Here is an 18,409-nt window from a genome sequence, read left to right on the forward strand (position 1 = left end):
GAGGGTTTTCGGACGATTCTTTGGTCATCAGATCATTTAACTGGTCATCAGATAAACAAATTTCGTTCCCTACATCGGACTGCAACAAATCCCGAGCCATATCCTGTGTGGGTGGGGAGAGAGAGGGGAAACATAAAAAAAGGGGTCAGTTTTACAGCTTCAATGTAGCTTTGTGTTGTGGGGAGTTAACTGTCTCAACATAATGGCATGAAGCAAGGTTAACTGCCTCAACATAGTGTCTGGAAGGACGATTAACTGCCCCAACATAGTTACATGTGGTAGGGTTAACTGTCTCAACAGTGTCTCGAGGTAGGGTTAATTGCCTCAACACAGTGTTACAAGGTATGGTTCTCTGTCTCAAAAGAGTCACCAAGTAGGATTAACTGCCTCAACATAGTGTCACAATGTAGGATTAACTGCTTCAACAGTGTCATGACGTAGGGTTAACTGCCTCAAGAGTGTCTGGGAGTAGGGTTAATTGCTTCAACATAGTGTCACATGGTATGGTTCACTGCCTCAACAAAGTCATGAAGGTTAACTGCCTCAGCATAGAATTTGGAGGAAGTGTAACGGTCTCAACAGTGTCTGGATGTAGGACCGCCTCTGTGTCACGAGGAAGGGTTAACTGCCTCAACATAGTATCACAAATTATGGTTCACCGTCTCAACATAGTCATAAATTAAGGTCAACTGCCTCAACATAGTGTTTGGAGGCAGGGGGTGTCACAAGGTAGGGTTAACTGTCTCAACATAGTCATGAGTTACAAAATGGGATTAACATCCTTATTATTATCAGCAGTAATAGCATAGTAGTAGTAGTAGTAGTAGAGGTCATAGAAATAGTAGTAGGAGTGGTGGTGGTGGTGGTTGCAAAAATAGTAAGAGGAGCCACGGTACCTTACGCGACTCCACGTCCAGTGGAGTTATGTGTATTTCAATCGGTTTCGTCTCACGATTGACCAAAGTTAGGTGTTGCTGGGATTTGCCTATGGATGAGAAAATTATTCGAACTTGTGGTGCTAGTTTCCGTGGCAACCAACTCAGTACCCGAGCAGCCTGGTCATCAACAAACTACAACGAGAAATAAGAAGGGAAAAAGAATGTTGGAGATTATGCGTTGGTTAATGTGGGTTTGAGTGAAATGATGGAGGCATGGGGTTTTTTAAAAAATTTTGTATGGTGGTAGGTTTTAATGGAAGGCAGTGGAAACCACAAGGTGGGCGGAGTTACCAGGATTAGGTAGGTGGAGCACCACGACTGGGGAGGAAGAGCATCATGGATTAGTAGTGGAGGAGTGCGACCAGGTGGGAGGAGGAGGAGAAGTGCGAGCTGGTGGGAGGAGGTTAGCGCGACCAGGTGAGAGGAGGAGAGTGCGACTAGGTGGGAGGAGAGTGTGACCGGACGGGAGGAGGAGGAGCGCGACCGGGGAGGAGGAGGAGCGCGACCGGGGAGGAGGAGCGCGACCGGGCAGGAGGAGGAGCAAGACTGAGTGGGAGGAGGGGAGCGCGACCGGGTGGGAGGAGGAGAGTGCGACTGGATGGGAGGAGGAGAATGCGACTGGATGGGAGGAGGAGAATGCGACTGGACGGGAGGAGGAGCACGACTGGGTGGGAAGAGGACCGTGACTGGGTAAAAGGAGCACCATGAGCAGGCAGGAGTAGGAAACCTTGCCAAGATTTCATCTGTTCCTGGTTGATAAAATAAAGTTCCAAATCCAAAGTGGTTCATTAAAAGATTTGTCAGAACATCAAACAAAATGTCTTTACCAATATTTGTTCCGGCTGTTTGCGTTCTGAATTGAAATCAAGCCAGGGGTCCATTTTGCCTCCCATCCTTTCATTCCCATCATCATTTAATATCTGCTTTCCAAGCTGGCATGGGTTGGACAGTTAGACAGGAGCAGGCCAGGCGGAGAGCTGCAGCAGGTTCTAATCATGGCTTCTACAGCTGGATGCCCTTCCTAGCACCAACCACTTTTACAGGGTGTACTGAGTGATTTTTAGGTGGCATGGGTGCTTTTCAGTGTGACATCTGTATGGGTGCTTATCACCTGGCACCAACACAGGTGCTTTTACGTGCCACCTGGCACAGGTGCTTATTACATGGCACCTGCACATGCTTATTCACCAATGACTGAACTAGGTTTTGTTGACATGACCGATAAAGGGTGTTGGGGAGTCTTTATCTAAAAAGACGTGTTCCTTTATGATATTTACCTGGTTGAGGGCATCGACAAACATAATGAGAGGACGTGTGTTTGGGTTGGACAACATACTGCAACACATCTGGGCTGTGGCGTCAAGATCTTTGGGCGGCATATTGGAGTCCTGGTAAAAAAAAAAAGACAAAGTGATATTGCAGACAAGTTATGTACCGGATTGTCATGTTTGGAAGGGAGGAAGGAAGCTTAATAGACAGGAATGATCAAGAATTATAAGAAAGGCAAGGAATGGCAGGGGGTGATGAAGATGATATGAGAGGACATCACATCACTATATATATATATATATATATATATATAGTTAAAAAAAAACATATATCAGAAAGAAGCATCATCATCATCGTTTAACGTCCGCTTTCCATGCTAGCATGGGTTGGATGATTTGACTGAGGACTGGTGCAACCGGATGGCTAAATAGAGCAGTGATTATTACAAGAAAATTTTATATAGAGTTACCCAAGATTTTGCACCCACAAAGCCCAAAGCTTTGTGGATAACTTGTGAGGCTCATATAGAGTCTCTCTCTATATATATATGGGGGTGAGTCAAAAATTAATGCCATTTTGTTTAGGACACACACACATATACATACATACACACAACAGGCTTCTTTCAGTTTCTGTCTACCAAATCCACTTAGAAGGCTTTGGTCAGCTCATGGCTCTAGTAGAAGACATTTGTCCAAGGTGCCACAGTGGGACTGAACCTGGAACCATGTGGTTGGGAAGCAAGCTTCTAACCACACTGCCACACCTATGTCTATAAGCACACACACGAATAAAACAAGGGAGAACTGGTTGTTAACTTACATTAATTCTGTCCATTTCTCGAAGTAGTCTTTTGAGCATGACCTCAACGGTTGTAGAACCTGGTACGGCGCCAACAAAATGGTAAAAGACATGCCAAGACTTTCCACTTGCACTGATGAAGAGGAGAGGGGAAGATTGAACAAAAAAAAAAACTCAAATACTTTAATAAAAAACAAAAAAATGATGAAAAAAACCCTAATAAACAGCAACATGTCAGACATAAGATTTTATTGTCTTAAAAACTTAGAGCAGCAGTTGGTAAAATAAAATGGTCAATATTCAACCTTTGCTGGGGTGGTGGGATGCCTTGGCTTTTCAAGGTAGGGTCTCTAAACACCTGAAATGATTTTGAGTATTAAGGGGGCTGAATTTATTAGTGAACTATTTTTTTTTTTTTTATGAATTTGTTTTGTGAGATTCTTGTTGTGAAATTGTGTATTACAACAGATTTTGTTATATTTCGAGATGGTCATTTAAAAAAAATCTCTTGCCAAATAAACACATGCACTATACATATATATATATATATATATATATATATATATATATATATAAATATATATATATCCATTGAGGTGTGTGTGGGGTGGGGTGGGGGTGGGGTGGGGGGTTTGAAACCAGGTGTTGAAAGGCAATCATCATCATCATTTACTGTCCATTTCCCATGCTGCTGACATGTGTCAGAGGGTTTAACAGGAGCTGCACCAAGTTCCATTGTCTGCTATGGCATAATTTATATGGCTGGATGCCTTTCCTAATACCAACAACTTTATAGAATATACTAGGTGCTTTTTACGTGGCACCATCACCATTGCTTTTATACATGGCACCATCACCAGTGCTTTTTACGTGGCACCATCACCATTGCTTTTATACATGGCACCATCACCAGTGCTTTTTACGTGGCACCATCACCATTGCTTTTATACATGGCACCATCACCAGTGCTTTTTACGTGGCACCATCACCATTGCTTTTATACATGGCACCATCACCAGTGCTTTTTACGTGGCACCATCACCATTGCTTTTATACATGGCACCATCACCAGTGCTTTTTATGTGGCACCATCACCATTGCTTTTATACATGGCACCATCACCAGTGCTTTTTACCTGGCACCATCACCATTGCTTTTATACATGGCACCATCACCAGTGCTTTTTATGTGGCACCATCACCAGTGCTTCTTATGTGGCACCAGCACTGACAAGATCACCAGTATTCACCAAATACATTTCACATTGAATATTCCAACTACAGAGGGAAGCAAGCTTCTAAATCACACAGCCAAGCCTGTGAATATAAATGGTACGAAACCAGAGCATGAAAGAGCTTGGCTCTTTTAGACAAAATTCCAAGGGCTTTTCTGAATAATTTCACTGAAAGGAGTTAGGGTATGTTTGAAAGATGGAGCTAGGGTGAGGGACAGGGAGGAAGTGAGAGGTGATGTAAGGGGTGGGTGCTTACCTTTTCAGATCCTCACTAGCCTTTTTAGAAATAAGAGCTGCAGCCTTGCACAGAACTGAAGACTTGCCTGAACCAGCTCCACCCACCAAAATAAGAGGTACGTCTCTTTTCTCTTGGACAATGTATTCTTCAATCTGGTTGGATACAAATAAACAAACATAGAAAAATATAAAATTAATTTTTAATGAGCAACAATTCTTTTTATTTTGTTTTTCTTAATTACAGGTTGGATGTTTAAATTTAGGAAACCCTGAGACTTGGCCATTTTGGAAAAATGTCAGAAAATAGAAATTGGCCCCTATGGGAAGCCCCCTTAAGTAAACCTAGTCTTGCTATCTCCTTCCACATATATGTCTAATCATTATTTAATGTCCTCTTTTCTATGCCAGCATGGGTTGCACAGAATTTATTGAGGTAGATTCTCTATGACCAAATAACCTTCTTTCATATATATATATATATATGTGTGTGTGTGTGTGTGTGTGTGTGAAGGTACATGGCCTAGTGGTTATGCTGTTGCACTCATGATCACTAGTTCATGGGTTTGATTCCCAGACAGGGCTGCATGTTGTGTTCTTGAGCAAAACACTTCATTTCACATTGATCCAGTCCTCTCTTTCAATCGCTCATATGCATGCATAACAAAATTGTTGTTAATTTGCCTTACCTCGTTAATTATTTTCTCACGTCCCATTACCCGTTCGCTCTTCTTCAGCATGAAACTCTCGTGAAGTTGTCGTGCCATGTGGTCGTAGTACATACCTCGGTGACACGGGTGGCCGAGGTAGTCATGGAGGATTCTCATCTTCACAAACTCGCAGATCTGAAAGACGAATGATTACGATGGTAGAAATGGTGGCAGAGGAGAAGGAAAGCATAAAAAAATACAATAATGGCCAAAACAGACACAATTTCTGACACAGCTTCGTACAGTATATACGTTTGAAAATCTAATGTGAAACCGGTCAAGTGTAATTTTATATTTTAAAATAGAATTATATTATGGATATTACAAACCAAAATTAGTGAGGTGTTAGTGTAAAATTTTGTTCCAAACAGACACAAATATGTTTTATTTGTTGGCTTCTTACGACATTAACTTGGTAAACCAGGACTATGGCTGATGGTGGTGATGATGATGAAGATAACGAGGATGATGGCGAATGTGATGGTGGTGGCGACAATGATAGTGATGATGGTAGTGGTGGTGGTGGTGATGATGGTGACAAAGGTAATGGTAAGGATTATTATTATTATGGTGGTGGTGATGATGATGATGGTGATTTAATAATTACTGTGATGATGGTAGCCATGATGACTAATGGGATGATTGCGATGATTAATGTGATAATGATGATGGCAATGATGGTTGTGGTGGTGGTGACGACATCATCATCATCACCGTCATTCCCAACTTACCATTTCCTTCAGACAATCATTAAACTGTAGTTTGGGTCTTTTTCTCTTCCCGGTCAGGCCTTTATAGACTGGTTTATATTTGATAATTCTGTCTGGCTGCAAAAGAGAAGAAACAAGAAAATTCTAGAAGTTCACAGACAATCAATTTACACACATTTTGGCCTGAAATAGGGGCTTCGGATTTTTGGCACAAGGCCAGCAATTTCGAGGGAGGGTTTAAGTCGATTACATTGACCCCAGTGTTCAACTGGTATGTATTTTATTGACCCTGGAAGGATAAAAGGCAAAACTGACCTTGGCAGAATTTGAACTCGGAATGCAAAGATGGACAAAATGCCGCTAACGATGCTGCCTTATTTTTGCCTGAATTATATAAAAAAAAAAAACAGAACGATTCTTTTTCCATTCTAGCATGGGTTGGATGGTTTGACAGGAGCTGGCATGCCACAAGACTGTGCCAAGCTCCACTGTCTGTTTTGGCATGGTTTTCACAGCTGGATGCCTGTCCTAATGCCAACCACTTTACAGAGTGGACTGCATGCTTTTTATGTGGCACCAGCATTGGCAAAGTCTGTTTGCAAAGTCTCTTATAAAGAACACAGGAACATATTCACATTATGAAAGCACAGATAAATACACACACACACATATCTACATAATGATTTAAACTTAATTCTTGTTCTCTATCAAAAAATTCTGCTATGTAAAGAAACTTTTCTTGTTGTTCTCAATCGGACAGTCATGTCCGATATAAACTTTTGTTGATTTTAAAGCATCAACTTCTTTTCCCCTTATTTTTCCACTTTGGTTTAATGTTAAACTAAATTATGATTAGGAAACTACTCCATTAGAAAATCTGCTTGAGATTGAAATAATATATGAACGAAAAAGTATTGTGCACGACCACTTTAATGTGGCTTTCCTCTAAGAGACAATATTATTGCCATTTAACCCCGGGAATACATCTCTTGCAACTGGTTGATTCAGTGTGCTTCTTGCACTCAATATTTATTGCAAGCAGGAGATAACTCCTGCCACCCTGGTTTCAAGATCACCAGACTACATGGTTTTGATCTGTTTTGGACCTTCTCTCTGGTGGGAATTCGTTGCTAGGCATGGCAGCAGTTTGACCCCACTTGCAATATATAGGAAACACAGTGTCATACAATCACTGATTTTGTAACTAGGAAACTAGTCCCTTATCTCCCGCTTACAATAAATATCAGGTATGAGAAGCACTCTGAATAAATCAGCTGGAGGAGATGTTTTCCTGAGGTTAAATGACAGTATTGTTATCTCTTAGAGTAAGGGTTTTCAAACTGTGGTCCGCAGACCACAGGGGGTCTGCAAGAAGAAGACAGGGGGTCCGTGGACAGCAAATACTTTTTATGGGCAATTTGATTTTATGTTTTTTAATCAAAATCTTTTAATTGACAATAAACCTATTTTGTTAAATACTGTTAAATAAATAAATGTAAAAATATATGTTATTTTAAGCAAATATTTATGTATAAATTTCATAAGCGTTTATAAGGGGGTCCCTAAGGTAAAGCCTGAAATATAAAGGGGTCCGCGTGTCAAAAAGTTTGAAAACCCCTGGTCTAGAGTACATTATGCCTTAAAAAGAAAGATGCGGCGCGATGATCACAGGTGAAATGTCTTTGATCTCAGGTTTTCTCGATAAGGACCACCCTGCAGTTATACAACAACGTATGCGTGTGTGTGTGTGTGTGTGTGTGAGGGTATAAATTCCTACGACTCTCACGAGAAATCATTAGAACAGAATTAAGATATAAGGTAAAGCCTGAAATATAAAGGGGTCCGCAAGTCAAAAAGGTTTGAAAACCCCTGTCTTAGAGGACAGCCACGTTAAAGTGGCCATAAACAAATAACCCTTAACTTATGGTTGTTGTCAATAAAACAACTGGCATTACTTTTGAAAGGAAAATTGGCCGACTGACCGACCAGAGTGAGCAACAGACACACAAATGATGCAATTTAAAATTTAAATTGCTGAACCAATAATCAATGTTTAGACCCGTAAATGTATTCAAATATAATTGGAGAAAGCCCATGAGGAGGACTTGTATTATTATAATCCAAGTATCTTTTGGATGGAATCCACAGAGTACAAATAGAAAACAAAAACAAGAGAGAATGTATATAAATATTTAGAGAGAATATCTTATGGGTATTTCATTAACAAAGAATTAATTATATAATCACAATCACACTGCGCTGTCAAATCTTCAGAGATGTGTAGCTCTCATTCATATTTATTAATGGATTAGTGAGTGACAGCATTGCCATCACTGAATAAGCAAACACACACACATATAATACACATAAACACATACATACAGGCATGCGTGCATACATACATTTAATACATATCATTGCAATTATGTGAAACTGTTGTATGTTCAAATTTGGCCAAATGTGTTTTTTTCAATATTTAATTTTGCTTGCAACAGCTGGTTCTTTTGGTCAAACTATCATATCTCCAGCTGCTATCTACCGATGATATCCAAGGGAAAGGTAAAGGGGCTGATACAGCTTGACATCAATAACATCGCAGCTGGAACAACATGAAAATAAAGTGTCTTGCTCAAGAACACAACACACAGTCCAGTCTTGGAATCGAACTCACTACCTCACAATTGTGAGCCTGACTCTCTAACCACTGAGCCATGCACCTACACACATAGCACAGCATAAAAATGAGAGTACTTACAGGAAATCTTTGATTGATTTTGTTACACGTTTCCGATACCAGAGCATCAGATTTGCCCATTTTCTGAGGAAATGCACATTTTTCTTCTTGAGGTAAAGATTCCAAGAAGCTATCAGAACGGTAAAGGAACAAAGCTGGAAGAGAAAAAAGACAGGCGAAATAGCATGAGGTTAAATATAACCAAGGACCTGTATTTTGTTGCTGTTTGAATGCTGTATCGAAAGAACATACTGTTCAGGCAAACGGTATATAATAAGAGCCTCAGTTTACATGTTTAAACAGATTATAAAACTATTGATAATAGTATTTTAAGATGAATCCAAACGCACAAGGAGTAAATAGGTTCAAATCATATAAACTAATTATTTTTGGGAAAAAATTTAAATATTGATAAATATTTATGTCTACAAAGAATTATGACGAAATCTTATGAAGTAAAATTTATTTTATCAGTGCGGGTTATATTGATTGATTCTTTTGCACATAATTTACTAATTTCTAGTGTGTGTATTGTGTGGTGTGGTTTTTGTTATAATAGACCAATCCAGACTGAATTCTTTATTGCATATTTTTAATTTATTAATGTAAGTAGCTAGTGCGGTTGGATTTTAGTTTCTTGATTAATAAATTTGTGTGACCCCTTAAAATCAGTCGTGCTTCCTATGTATATCTTCTTTGATTCACCTATCGCACCCTCACCACATTGTAGATTTTTCTGGCTAATATGCGTAAATTTATATTGCATCTGATGAGTATTTATATTTTTTTAGATTATAAATAAAGTACTGTACCGCACTGTATAACACATTAATTAAAATATATTAAAAGAAAATACGTAATGTATCTTAGATGAGTAAATGAAGAATCGCACATACTGAATGGAAAATGAAACAAGGAGGTGAGTGTGTGGTGTTGTTTTGAATTTATAATGAAATAAATATATACAAATTATAAAAATAATAAAAAAGAAATATACAGTACAGTACTGTTATTGGAACATAACATCCGTGATAATTGAGGGATTACTGTATATGAGAGAGAGGGGGGGAGAATTGAGTGAAGAGGTGCAACTTACAGTTAAGATTGTCTTCTCGGTATGCTCCATACATGACTTCCAGGTCTAAAGATGTCAGTCCGTAACTCTTGAGGTAGGATTCTATAAACTGGTGATGGTAATCTCCCCAGGTGGGTACCCAGCCAAGGGTTTCACTGCGGGTAAGAAAGGAAAAGATGACAGAGGATCAGAAAGAGATGGAAAAAGGAAGAAAAAGAGGAAAGAAAAGGGAGAGAGAGAGAAAGAGGCAAGAAAGAAATTGAGAAACATACACGCATTCACACACGGACATATTCTATATAATGTGTTATCTTACAAAAAAAAAAATAATCATCATTTAACATCTGCTTTCCATACAGGCATGGGTTGGACAGTTTGACTGAAACTGGTAAGCTGGAGAGCTACACCAGGCTGCAATCTGATTTGGTATGGTTTCTACAGCTGGATGCTCTTCCTAACACCAACCACTCCAAGAGTGTAGTGGGTGTTTTTTACGTGCCAGTTATAGGACAATGGCATCGGCCACGGCTATGATTTCACTTGGCGTAACAGGTCTTCTTAGGCATGGCATATCGCCAAAGGTCTCAGTCACTTGTCATTGCCTCTGTGAGGCCCAACGTTCAAAGATCATGCTTCATCACCTCGTCCGATGACTTCTTGGGTCTACTCCTTCCAGAGGATCCCTCCACAGAGATTGGCACTTCTTTACACAACTGTCCTCATCCACATGCATCTCATAACCATACCAACACAGTTGTCTCTCGCACACTGCATCTGATGTCTTTTATGCCCAACTTTTCTCTCAAGACGCTTACACTCTGATGTACATGCACACCGACATTGCACATCCAGTGAAGCATACTAGATTAATTGCTTGCAAGCCTACAACCATATGATAAAAATTATTTCTAGAGCCCTCCTTTATACACACATACAAATATATGTACAAACACACACACAAATGCATACATATACATGCACACACATAAAGACATATAGATAAAAGTATGTCACTGAAAAGTGCAAAGAAGACCCCCTTCGGTCATAAATGGTCAGCAGATTGCACCTAGAATGTTCCCTGCTGAAGCACAAGTCCAAGCAAGGTTGTTTAAGGAAGACCAGCAGTCACCCATGCATACCAGCCTCCCTTCTTCACGCCACTGATGTTATCCAAGGGAAAGGCAAAGGGGCTGATAGAGCTTGGCACCTGTGACATCGCAACTCATTTCTACAGCTGAGTGAACTGGAGCAACATGAAATAGAGTGTCTTGCTCAAGAACGCAACACAGAGCCCGGTTCAGGAATTATGCCTTCACAAACTGATAAGATAAAGTTACAGCTTTTGGCTCTCTTCGGTATCTCTAAAAAGGCCAGAAATGCACCAGATTGTTTAGTTTTAGAATGACATTGTAGGGTAGGTGTGAGAGGCTGGATCTGGCCAGTTTGAACATAAAACAGTTAGAATATTTAGGCCAGATGAGGATGGTTTAAATACTAAAAAGTAAAAATTCATGATAGAATAAAATTAGTTTAGTCTTTTAAATTAGTGATTTCAAGCAGATTTGGTTGTTAATTGATCAGTTTCAAAGACCATAGGGAGTCTCCTTCATTAGTTTGTGAGACCATATATTGCAGTAACAAGTCTTGTATTCCTCATATCTTGTTAAATGGTTTAACAAACTGCTGAAGTTAGACATTCTGCATTTAAGTCTGGTTAACAATCGGAACCAATTAAAATGGTTAAATTGCTGTGCTAGCCCCTCATTGCTTGGCATTAGTTTACAGCTGGCGTCAAGAATAAACAATGATTCTACATTACTTGCTAATTATCTCAGAATTTCTCAGAGTGTGTTTCCTGTTAATTATTTTCTGTCTTTTAATTAGCATAATAATGGGAAACATTATCATGGAAGGAAGAGTAAGAGGTTGTAGTTAAAGAGGCAGGCAAAAAAAAAAGAATTGCAATGGATGGGCAAGGGTGGCAAGGCAGCCAGAGAACTCGTGCTTAATTGGGAAGACTTTCAGTGTAGTGTCATCAATGTGGCGTAAGCATAGCTGTGGGGTAAGCATCTTGCTTCCCAACCAGATGGTTCCGGGTTCAGTCCCACTGTGTGGCACCTTGGGCAAGTGTCTTCTACTATAGCCTCAGGCCGACCAAAGCCTTGTGAGTAGATTTGGTAGACGGAAACTGAAAGAAGCCCATCGTATATATACATATATATATATATATATATATATATATATATATATATATATATATATATGTGTGTGTGTATATGTTTGTGTGTGTGTGTTTGTCCCCCCAGCTTCACTTGACAACCGATGGTGGTGTGTTTACGTCCCCCGTAACGTAGCGGTTCGGCAAAAAGAGACCGATGGAATAAGTACTAGGCTTACAAAGAATAAGTCCTGGGGTCAATTTGCTCGACTAAAAGGCGGTGCCCCAGCATGGCCGCAGTCAAAAGACTGAAACAAGTAAAGGAGTAAAAGAGTAAGGAGCACAGTATTGTTTCTACTTTGTGGATATTCACCTCTTGCTTGGGGGCTTTGGAATGTAACACCTGCGATAGTCAAGGGATTACTGTACATCCAAACCATGTTGCATACACCTTAACGATGCCATAGAGAAAGGACTTACCTGGTGAAGTTGAGAAATATTGGCATAACATTATTGTAATAACAATCCTCGATTTTAGATTGCATAGACTTTAAGTCGGTAAAATCCCGCCTTTCAGCATGTTTGCTACCCTGTTGGAGGGAGTGGATTAGAAATGATACAATTAGTTCATTAAAACAATTACTACAAATTAAAACAATACAATAAATACAATAAACTACTAAAAAAAAAACAAACAATTTAGCCCATCCAGAGCTGTACCCTGGGGAAAGAATTTATTTCCAGGTACATATATTTGGTCAGTCTCGACCAAAGGAGATCTTAGAGAGTGTAGCAGGAATTCTGACCCACCCCAGGAGTAGCTGTATGGTCAAGTATGCTTTCCAACTACATGGTTCTGGGTTCAGTCCCACTGTGTGGCACCTTAAGTAAATGTCTTCTCCTATAGGTAAATGATAGGATTACTTCAATATTTCAGGGGTAGTCTGAAGTATCTAAGCAACCAGGGGATAGTTAAATCCGAAGGCACTCCTGGAAATTACTTGTGTGGGTACCGTCTTCGTTAGAAGGAATCCAGAGGCAGGTAATTTATTGTTTAAACTGCAATTTATAATTATAATTATGTGGAGAATGGAGAAACAAACACTTCTCCTAGAGCCATGGGCTGACCAAAGCCTTGTCAGTGGATTTGGGAGGTGGATCTGAACTATGTGTGTGTGTGAGAGAGAGAGAGGCAAACTCAGAGCCAAGCTGCCATACAATATCTGCCAACCAAGTTTCCTTCGTGTGGTGGCACTGGTCAGTCTGAGGCCGCAGCAGAATCTGCTTACACTGATGCCACACAGCAGGAATTGAACCTGAAACCATGTAAGTTGCAAAACAAACCAGCTAACCAATAACTGCACAAAGATGCAATTACATTGCAATGACAGCAGCAAGAACAAACTTGAAAATGGGGGAGTGGGGAGGTTTTACATTCTTTGGGGAGGAAGAAAAAACTGTTCACAGAATGTCTGACATGTTGAAAGTAGCAGATGTTATAATAATAATAATGATAATAATAATAATAATAATAATAATAATGATGATGATGATAATAGGAGTAGTAGTACTAATGATAATAATAACATGATAATGGTATAGTAGTAGTAGTAGTCATAGAAATAATGGTAATTGTAGTAGCAGTAGTAATATGATAGTAGTAGTGGTAGTAGTAATAATAGTAGTAGGGGTGGTTTTATCATTGTAGACAATAGCCTCAAGTTATCAACAAGTAAAACAGAAACTGGAAGAATGACTGCCATCATCATCATCATCACGAAGATATGCCATCATCATAACCATCACTGTGATCATCACTATCAACTTTATGACCTCCCACCGCTGCCACCATCATAACAACAACCACCACCAACACCACCACCATTAACCTGATTACCACCACCACCACTACCACTACCATCATCCCCACCACTATCATCATCCCCACCACCACCATCACCACTACCATCATCCCCACCACCACTACCACCACCACTATCTTCATGCCCACCACCATCACCACTATCTTCATGCCCACCACCACCACCACCACCACTACCATCATCCCCACCACCACCACCACCATCATGATCAACAGTGATGTGATCCAACATTGGATTACTTCAAGATGTCAGGCATTTTAACAACACCAAGCAGAAGGTTTGGTTATGAGAAGCTGCTCCCTCACCACCCACACTCACAAAATGGTGGTGGTGGTGGTGGGGAAGGGTAGGGAGCCCTGGCATACCATCCACACATTCGACCCCACCCCTCATCCTCACCACCATCATGTCTTAATGCCCCCCTCTTCTAATTCCTCCAAGACCCCCTTCTCTCTTTATGATGCAATTGTGAAAGCAGTGGGGGGGGGGGGAGAGGTTCCTATAGAAATCCAGTTAACCCCTCCACACCTTGCTTTTGCCCTTCCCCTCCACCCTCTTTAAACAGGGTGAATTGAGTCATTGACAGGATATTAGTGAAATATGTCTGTTATTGGGGGGAAGAATGGGGGGGTGTTGCTGAGGGAACATGCTGAAGAGGGTGTGGTGAGAGAGAGAGTGTGGGGATGGGTGGGAGGAAGGAAAATAGCTATGAAGGAAATATAACATTTAATAATAAACAATGATGACAGTGAGGACGGGAGATGACGACGGCGATGACGGTGATGATGATGATGGTGATGAGAATGATAAAGATTATGATGACTTCTGCAACAGGCACAAGGTTATAAATATTTTGGGATGAAATACACATCAGACCCCTAACAGTCAGCTGGGACATACTTTTTTGTCCCCCTCCCTAACCCCAGAAAAATACAAAAGAAATTTGAGCCACGCCATGCAGTGGGACTGGACCCAAGGCCACATAGTTGCAAAGAAAGCTTCTTAACCACACAGCCATGCCCGCACCTATGATTGGTCCTTTATTTTAACCAATCAGAAAAAGACAAAGGGGGCAAAGTTAAGTTGAGCTGGATTTGAACTCAAACAGCACAGATCTGGAACAAAAATACTGCAACACATTTTGTCTTCAGCACTAATGACTGCTAATTCACCACATGTCTAGCAGTGAACGCAACACTCACCACAGACTGATAGTAGTGAACACAATGGTGAACAACCAAACAAGGACTGAGGGAGGAGGGGAGTAGTAAACACAAAAAGAAATTAAAAAACGAAAAATAAAAACAAACCAACAACAATACTCACCCATTTGATATGATAAACCTCAAGTTTTATATTATTAATATTTGACCATGTCTCCAGTTCTGGCTGAATCTAAAAGATAAGAGAAGAGAGTGTAATAAGAATGGCTGAGATCAGAGAGGTGGGTGAATGAAAGAGGGGTTGTCATGGTTGAAATAGGTTATAACAATGTCGGTGAGATTAAGAGAGAGGTGGCTGCCTTCCTAGATATACATAGGCAGAAAATATATATATATATATATATATATCAAGGCGGCCTGTATGTCTCTGCACACCTTTCAATGCAATGTATGCCAGAAGGTGTGCAAATCTAACGGAGAGGCCTCAAAAGGCATTTTAAGATCCACAAAGATCAGAACTTATCTGCAGCTCTTGGTGGCCCAAATCAGATATGCAATCTATGTGGGTGTCTTTTCAAAACATTGGTTCAAAAGCCACATCAGATACCATGATGGTTCTAAGGTGTAGGTACAGGAAGTGGTGAAACTCTGCATAAAGACTAGATAACCACCATATATATATATATATATATATATATATACACACATATGGTGTGATAGATAAATTGTCGCCATTTTATATTTTTAATTTCGTGCATGCGCAGTGTTTGTTTTTGATTTTGTTGACTACACAGTATTGTAGGGTCAGTTGGGCACTGTCTGTCAGAAAAACAGTACTGTAACAAAATTCACTCTGCTAGAAATTTGGAAACAACCTGCTGTACTGCTTGGCAGAACAGTTGGTGAACACACAGAATAGCCATTGGCTTGCTGTGTCCCCAAAATATGTATAAAGGGTGATAAAAATCAAATATTCAGTCATCATCATGGTGTTTGGAGTAATCAGTAGTGATGCTGATGTTATGCCTCCATTCATCTTCCTACATGGCCTCAGACTCAACATGAAGGCCTACATCAAGTGCCTGGAGGAGGGTGGCTGCTGGAAAACCCTATGTCTGGCAATAGGACTCTGCACCTTGCCACACAAGCAAGAGAACCCAGTCATGGCTGTCAAACAATTTCTGGGACCAGATCATCCCCAACATCTGGTCACCTCGCTCTTCAGAGTGCACCTTCCACCTTGATAATTATGTGTGGGGTGCAGTTGAGTGAGAGACAAGAAAAATTCCTTGTCACACCAAAGATGAACTGAAGGCAAGGATTATGGCAGCATTCACCAAATTAAACAAGGAAGCCATCCAGAAGAGTTACAGGAGATTCCGAAGTCGTCTGGAGACTGTGGTTGAAGCCAATGGAGATTTTATTGAATAAATTTACTCTTTAGTATTCAAGATATTTTAAATGTAATTTTGGTAAATATTTATTTATTTATTTATTTATGTGTTTCAGCCAAGTGGCTGTGGTCATGCTGGTGCTGTTAAAATGAAATGTCTTATGTTATTTTCATTTTTGCGTAATTTAGACGACAATAGATTCACCACACCCAGTGTATGTATGCATGTATATATAGTATTGTTGTTGTCTTCATAGATACATTTAAACAGAGATTATATCTAATGTCTTTTTTTCTCATGCTTCAATGCTTGGAATGTGTTTTCTTTTGTTGGATCAGTTCGTTTTAAAAGCAGACACAAAGATTCTTATCAATAATTAGAAATTCTATGAAGGAGGAGTGGAAAATGGCCTTTTCTGTTTTTTATTTCCCCCCTCTTGGTTAGTCAGGCAGAGGATATGTTTTCTATGATCAGGCAGAATACATTTTATTATCATAACACACAGGTGCAGGCGTAGCTCTGTGGTAAGTAGCTTGCTTAACAACTACACAATTCTGGGTTTAGTCCCACTGCATGGCACCTTGGGCAAGTGTCTTCTTCTATAGCCTCGGGCTGACCAAGGCCTTGTGAATGGATTTAGTAGACAGAAACTGAAAGAAGCCCATTGTATATATATATTTGTGCGTGTGTGTATCTTTGTGACTGCATTTGTCCCCTATCACCACTTGACAAGCTGTGTTGGTGTGTTTATGTCCCTGTAACTTAGCAGTGCAGCAAAAGCGACCGATTTAATAAGTATCAGGCTTAAAAAGAAGAGTTCTGGGGTCGATACATTCGACTAAGAATTCTTGAAGGTGTTGCCCCAGCATGGCCATAGTCTAATGACTGAAACCAGTAACAGGTAAAGGATACATACACATAAAAATCGCCCCATCACAATTAGTAGAGTGGTTGGCATGCTCAAATGGTGCTATTTATGTGCCACCGGCACGAAAGCCAGACAGCTGGTGCTTTGGCCACGATCACACTCAGACGGTGCTCTTAGTGATTTACTGGTACTGGTGCGATTTCGCTTTTGCTTGATTTTACTAAATATATTGTTTTAAAATTTATTGAAAGAAAAGCCGTCCATTTCAACAGAAATATGGTAACAAAAGGGTTAAAGTGATCTAAATTAAAACCTTTGTATTTTAAAAGAAGTATTGTAACAAAGGGATTAATTTAAAGTTACTAAACAGACAAAAAAAAAAAAAAAAATATTAATACTACTTGCCTCTTTCCGGAGTAATTCTCTTTCTGAAAAGAAGTCCTCAGCATAGCTTGTAATGAATAATTTGACGCGAGTTGATTCTTCGGAATGGTCTCCTCTAGATAGAGCACACGCCATTATGCAATCATGTGTGTCGGTGGTCAAAGTTGTCCGATTGTAGAGATCCACCTTGGTGAGACTGTGACATTCTTCACCATATTATCTAGAAATGGAACCGGTAAAGAGAAATAATGATGATGATGACGATGACAACGATAATCAAAATAATTCTAATTTTGGCACAAAGCAAGAAATTTTGAGGGGAGGGAGTGAGGTGATTAAAATCAACCCAGTGTAAAAGGCAAAGGTGAATTCCAGGGGCCAATGAATGAAATAGACCAGGGGTTCTCAACCAGGGTTCATATAACAGTTTGGTAGGGTCCATCCAACAAAATAGTAAATTGGGGACCCACAATTATATTTTATGGGCCTCTGGAAAAAAATTTGCTTAAGATCAGCGTTTTTCAACCTTTTTACCCTTGCGTAACCCTTAAGATAAATTACATGTCTCAAGGAACCCCTGCACACAAAAATATATTCCATAACTTTCTCATATTTTTTCCATCGTAATTCACGTAATAAATATCATATATATATATAAGGAGACTGTCCAGAAGAGTTCCAAGAGATACCGAAGTTGTCTGGCCGGTCGATGTGGTTACCTAGGTTTCTGCGAGTATATACACAGACAGACAGAGGCTTCATTCAGTTTCCATCTGCCAAGTCCACTCACCAGGCTTTGGTTGGCCTAAGGCTACAATACAAGACACTTGCCCATGGTGCCACACAATGGGACT

At 40.0% G+C, this 18,409-nt stretch overlaps 1 protein-coding gene across 3 annotated transcripts in view; it reads right to left on the minus strand.

The window, feature by feature from the left end:
- Window positions 1-18,409, minus strand: part of LOC106878041 (uncharacterized) — a 73,098-nt gene that overhangs the window by 12,718 nt on the left and 41,971 nt on the right. For all 3 annotated transcript variants that reach the window (XM_089341896.1, XM_089341897.1, XM_089341898.1), the window contains exons 2-13: window positions 17,577-17,775; window positions 15,073-15,141; window positions 12,344-12,453; window positions 9,727-9,860; window positions 8,652-8,785; window positions 5,918-6,013; window positions 5,166-5,321; window positions 4,499-4,632; window positions 3,030-3,141; window positions 2,216-2,326; window positions 897-1,070; window positions 1-103 (exon numbers count right to left, since the gene is read on the minus strand). The exon at window positions 1-103 is cut by the window's left edge and continues 91 nt beyond it. In XM_089341896.1, coding sequence (XP_089198022.1) covers window positions 1-103; window positions 897-1,070; window positions 2,216-2,326; window positions 3,030-3,141; window positions 4,499-4,632; window positions 5,166-5,321; window positions 5,918-6,013; window positions 8,652-8,785; window positions 9,727-9,860; window positions 12,344-12,453; window positions 15,073-15,141; window positions 17,577-17,690 — 1,447 coding nt within the window. In that variant the 5' untranslated portion in view covers window positions 17,691-17,775. The remainder of the gene's footprint in view (window positions 104-896; window positions 1,071-2,215; window positions 2,327-3,029; window positions 3,142-4,498; window positions 4,633-5,165; window positions 5,322-5,917; window positions 6,014-8,651; window positions 8,786-9,726; window positions 9,861-12,343; window positions 12,454-15,072; window positions 15,142-17,576; window positions 17,776-18,409) is intronic.

Source organism: Octopus bimaculoides, chromosome 25 (genome assembly GCF_046866305.1).
Source record: "Octopus bimaculoides isolate indiv1 chromosome 25, ASM4686630v1, whole genome shotgun sequence".
NCBI lineage: Eukaryota > Metazoa > Mollusca > Cephalopoda > Octopoda > Octopodidae > Octopus > Octopus bimaculoides.